Consider the following 6,000-nt stretch of genomic DNA (forward strand, 5'->3'; position numbering starts at 1 on the left):
TTTTATTCTAATCACAGCATTATGGCTCCCTCTGACAGCATCATCTGAAACCATTATCTCTGCTTCTGTCACAAATAAAGTATAGATGAAATTTTATTTTAAGTGTCTCCAATGATTGTGTAGTTACACATAAACTATACATGCAACTATAATGTAATTATTGTGGCTGTATGCCTTTTACAGATGGATTGCATTAGTATGAAAGCATTTATTTACCATTTTTGGAAAGAGTCTCCAATGTCAGTGCTTTGTAACAGTCAGAGACAAGTCAAACGGTTTTTACTGTCATTCTTCTTTATAATTAGTATACATCAGAACGAAATGTCATTTCTCCAGGACCATTGTGCCACACAGAACAGTAGGCAAGACTACATAAAGTGCACTGCACAACAGTGTGAGACGAGTGCAGGCAATAAATACACAGAACAGAACAATAGATACACAGGACAGTAAATATACGGAACATGGGCTGTAAACTGTAATCTATTTTGTAGTCAAAAATGAGGTCCACAATAAAAGTGTCTGATGCAGCTTTGTGAGGTGCAGGTGTGCAATGTTTTTGAGCCATACTGAGTTAGGTGTTTGACTAGCCCAGGTGAGTGTTAGGAGGCAGCAGGGGTGTTGAGTAATCTGACTCAGGGAAGAAACTGTTGTGGAGTCTGCTGGTGGTGGCATGGATGCTCCTGTACCTTCTGCCAGATGGCAGGAGAGTGAAGAGTCCATGTGAGGGGTAAAAGGGGTTATTCACAATACTGTTGGCTTTGCGGATGCAGTGGTTGTTGTATGAGGTGTCAATGCTGGGTAGAGAGACTCTGATTATCTTTTCAGCTGTTCTCAAAAATATACAGAGGTGTATATAATTACTGTACCACATTTCTGTAACATGTGAACCCAATAATATCAGTAGTACCTTAATAATTTAGATAATTACATTTTTTTAACCAGTTTATTCCAATATGTACAGTTGAGAGTGCAAATTTTGCACACCCTTAGCACAAAATGAAGATGTTTATTTCATACCAACAAAACATTTAATGTGTTCGGTTTCATAGATATGACTTTATCACAACCAAGTAATGAAAATGGCCAAATATTATACATTACAATATTAATAGTAAATTAACTGTTGCACCCATGCATTGCCTTTATCACTGGCTCACAACCTTTTTCATATCCTCTAACCTGCTTTTCTGTGAAAATCACACATTTCATTTTCACTTTCTAGAATTCTGTTTATTTGACACCAGAAACCATGGAGGAGGCAAACTTTTACCTTACCTTTCATTAACCTTCATAATACATACATTTAATCTACTTCTGAAGTCCATCTATAAAATCTGCATTAGTTACATTATAGTTGCATATATAGTTCATGCCTATGGTATTAAAGACACTTACTATAATGTGGGACTACCAATTCATATATATTCATATATATATATATATATATATATATATATATATATATATATATATATATATATATATATACTAATATATACTAATGTTTCTCTCTCTCTGTAGTGCACGCAAGAGGCCGATACCATACTACAGGCCTAGTCCGTCTTCCTCCAGCTCTCTGAGCAGCTACAGTAGCTCCAGCCGAAGCCGAAGCCGGAGTCGGAGCTATGACAGCTACAGCAGCTACAGCCGGAGCAGGAGCAGGAATCGGAGTAAAAGCAGGAGTAAAAGTCGGAGCAGGAGCAGGGGCAGGAGCAGGAGCAGCAGTCAGTCACGAAGCCCCAGTCAGGCACACAGCTACTACAGTCACAGCAGCTACGAGAGCCCTGGCTTCTGATAAGTGATGGCTACAGGAACAGATAGATTACAGGATGGATGGAAAATGAAAGAAATGAACAATCCAAACACTTCAGACTACCCTTCCTTGTATCTGTCATAAATAAGTAATTATTATAACGAAAAAGGTATTACCATAGCCAAGATGGCTGTCAAGACAGTATGGAAGATTTCTTATCTTCCATAAGACGATGACAAAAATCTAAACATTATTAAACACCAGAAATTGTTGCAGCACATCAGATCAGATGATGATGATATCACACAGATACAGGGAATACACGAAATCCAAAATAAACTGAGGAAAATTAAACATGCAGACGTTTGCAAAAATCACCCAAAAAAGAAGAGCAAAGGAATCTATCAAACATTCATGAGAAATTCTCACAATCTGTATACGAAGTGATGTTACAAACAAAACAGGATCGTATACGGACACCAAAAGCCAGGAGAACAAAATGAAGTAAAGCACTTTTATGGCCTGAAATTCTTCCAAGTTGCAAAAATAACCAAATCAAGGGTCAGTAGACGTGAGAAGAAGCACCCAGCTGGGATGAATGTAATCTAACAGGGGTCGAAGGAGACTCGATGGACAGTGAACACATTCTGTAATATTCTTCCCCACCCCTTTCCAAAGACTGACACACACGAACAAACAAACTTGAGAACAAACACAGACTGTATTAATGATATTAATGATATTAATGATATTTATCTCATGTTTTGCTAGTGGAAAACAGAACTGTGTGCTTTTCTAAAAGATGTATTATACAGTACATACACCGGGATGTTGACGTGTGAAGGTGTAAACTGCGAGCTCTGGCTGTAAACTATGCACTGTATATCCAAACCATATACGAAATAAGGCTTTGTATGTGGAAACGTTAGCATGATGCAGCAGAGGAGACTTTCATATACGAGCACCCGGCCAACACCACACACACACACACACACACACACACACACACACAGATGTGGATGTAAATTTCTCTTCTACTCCTCCTTTATTCTCGGGTCTTGTTGACCATTTCATATCGGATACACCTGTATGCAGAGACCTTTTAGAAATGTATGATTTTGGTCACTATCCCACTTTCTTTGGTTGTGGGTATTGCATACATGGTTGTATCGCTATTTAGAGCTTTGACTAATTTAGTGCATTAGTTCTGTACAGTTATTATAATAATCATCGCTGTTGTCAGTACCTGTCCTTGAAACCAGGCTGCAAAAACCCACATGCACACACGTCTTTTTGATCATACTGTATGTATTTAACTATGTATTATTTATTTACCTAATTGTTCTTATTTATTCATTATTTATTTGATATTTATTATGTATTTATTCAGTGCTTATTTATTCATGCTGAAACATTAATGAAGAATTCCTCTTGCTTCCTGCATCTAAAAATTAAATAAGAAAGAAATTATTGGATTGGATTTTTTAAATTTCAGCAAGAAATTGCTTCTAGCTAACATTTATTTCACTAACTGAAAATTGATTTAAATTGAAATATGATTTTCCTGTTTTAACCCTAAGCATTAGTGGTACAAACTTATTGTAGTTCTTGACTAATGAAGAGATCGCTATTTATTTAATTTTTTTTTAACTATTTTGCACATACCTTAATTCAGGAATCTTTATCAAACAGTTATTACTGTTATTGGCTAAGAACAGTTTCTGCCTCTCATACCTTTGATTAAGTCTCAATTCAGATTCCCTATAAATCCAATATGGTCATATTTCTATCCCTGTATGACTTTTACTGAAATTGACAAATGAGTTGATGATGCAATCAGGGAAACATGCTCACAGTCTTCCTCTCCTCTCTTGCTCACACCTTTGTCAGTGTTCTTGGAGTCATCCTTCATTCATTGTGGATCAATACCCTCTTCAGTAACAAGATTATACAGCGCTTATCATGGGACTGTATAGAAGTCAGTAGATGTAGTGTACTAGTTATTATTCTACAGAAAATAAAGTATATTCCAGTGGAAACCTGAAACGTGGTCTGAGTTTTCTCTTACAATTGTAACTGATATCTCGTTGTAAGTATATAAAGCTCTAGATGAGTTGCTATAGGTTGTCTTCATTTCATAGGAGCCATTTCCTAGGGGTTATAAATAGCTTCATGACTATTTACTTCCTGTTTGCGCCATAGAACAAGCATCAGACTATTGAATAAAGTAAGTAAAGCCTTATAGTACTCATACAACTAACAGATTTCGTACAATACAATCTTTAAATGGTCTGTTAATGGGTTGGTTGATAACGTCAGTTGGAATTACACTTATTGTAAATACCTACATAACTCTAAGTTCAAGTTGTTTTATTGAGTATAGTTTAATGTCTCCAGTGTGTGACTTTGTCAGTCAAGATGAATGCAATTTGATCTTTCTTTATACTACAGTGCTGCTGAATATGCAAATCTGTGGTGCAACAGAAAAGCGTTTGCTCTATTGTCCGGAGACTATTGCCTGTGAGCTCATGTGTGTGGAAGAGGGCAGATAGCGCAACACATTCCTCTGAGTGTGTTCTGAGCAGCATTTTAAAAAGATCTGATCTTCACAAAAAAAAAAAAAAAAAATCTGATCAAAAATTGTTTACTAATTTTCTATAACAGCAGATCTGACAGTAGTTCTGGCCACAAGTCAGATCACAGGTTTCTGTTTTAAATGTGCTATTGTTCATATAGCAACAACTTTTATTTATTTTTGCTATACTATTATAACTATTTGCTTATTTTTGCTATAGTTGAGTTTTCTGTAAGGAGATGTTTATTTAGCATATTTTGAAGCATTATTTAGCATTTTCCCCAGCGTCAGAGGTAAAGCTGTTCCTTTAGGTTTTCCAGCACGGGAGAGTCTTCAGTACAGAGGGCTTTATGGTTTCCCAATAACATGACGAGCTGTCTCATTAGCTTTAAAAGAAAGAAAGAGATGCTGCTTAGGGAACAACTGTTTGTAGCTGCATTTAAGTGTCTTGTTTGATGTATGTTCACATTAAAGGTACCTGTAAATGGATACAAGTATGACCTGTCAATCTTTAATGAAATTGTTAGCATTGGCAAATTGCTGTGGTATAAGATGAAGAAAACATTTCAGGATATGCTGTTATAGGAAAATAATCAGCTTGTGGGATGGTAACAGTAATGCCGTTTCACGTCATGATCATGTTTTATTGCTTATATATTCACAAATACATGTTCGTATATAAAGTAAATGAAACTAAACATAGATTTTAAATGTGCAGTTGTTCAACTAAGGCAAATTTTGAGCCTGTAGTTTCCCACTAGTCCCAATTTTCCTACCAGAAATTTTTCCACCAGATTTTCTTTTAGAAGAGGTAGTGTCATGGGGGTGTGCAGTGACTAAATGGGAACACTTGGGATCAAATTAAAGCTGGAAGTCCATCATAGTGCAGTTTTCACATTAAACCACAGGGGGTGCCTGTGAGTGCTATTTTGTGAGTGCTATTTTTGTTTCTCTCGGGTATGATGTGAGAAGTTTCCAGAACATTCGACTGAGACACACACATGGTCATTTAAAAGTAGTCTTCTATGATTTCTACTTTCAACCTGACAGCATATATATTGTAGGTTATGTTCAAATTTGCTTCTTAAATTTAGAAACACATTACATGTGTTCTTCAGTTCTACTGAATTAATGTTTTTTGTTTGTTTGTTTGTTTTTCACATTCCTGATCTCTCTGGTTACTTCTGAAGGTAACTAGTGTTCAGCTCTCACATCAGTATTAATTGTGCAAATGACACAAAGGCGCAAATGACAGTCAGAGAAATTTACGTTCTTTTGACACACACACACACACACACAAAGTGCCGAGTCGTAAAGCTTCAGAACCACTGTACTCTTAGCTACAGTATCTAACACTTACCTACATATAGCTCTAAACACATATGCTGTAAACACTCATATAATTAAAACACATAGATAGAAAAAACAGTTTTCCAAATTTAGTCACACATTCAAACATTGTGCTGACTCTAAGGTGTCTGTGAGCTCTTAAAAAATTTAACCACTTTGGCTGTAATTTTAAATAAATTAGTTATACAAATGAAAGATCTTAATCCTAAATTTCCCTAAATTTGAATTGTCCTAGGATTTAGACTTTCAGGTGACTCCTACACTGTGTTCACAGAAGCAAATAAAGTAACAGCGATATGTACAAATGATAATAAAAATA

At 35.9% G+C, this 6,000-nt stretch overlaps 1 protein-coding gene across 1 annotated transcript in view; it reads left to right on the forward strand.

Moving 5' to 3' along the window:
* The window catches only part of srrm3 (serine/arginine repetitive matrix 3), an 82,298-nt gene extending 78,503 nt beyond the window's left edge, over window positions 1-3,795 (forward strand). Inside the window, exon 14 of the mRNA XM_026922170.3 lies at window positions 1,525-3,795. Coding sequence (XP_026777971.2) covers window positions 1,525-1,798 — 274 coding nt within the window. The 3' untranslated portion in view covers window positions 1,799-3,795. The remainder of the gene's footprint in view (window positions 1-1,524) is intronic.
* The last annotated feature ends 2,205 nt before the right edge of the window (window positions 3,796-6,000 follow it).

The sequence above is a fragment of the Pangasianodon hypophthalmus genome, chromosome 27 (assembly GCF_027358585.1).
Source record: "Pangasianodon hypophthalmus isolate fPanHyp1 chromosome 27, fPanHyp1.pri, whole genome shotgun sequence".
Lineage (NCBI taxonomy): Eukaryota > Metazoa > Chordata > Actinopteri > Siluriformes > Pangasiidae > Pangasianodon > Pangasianodon hypophthalmus.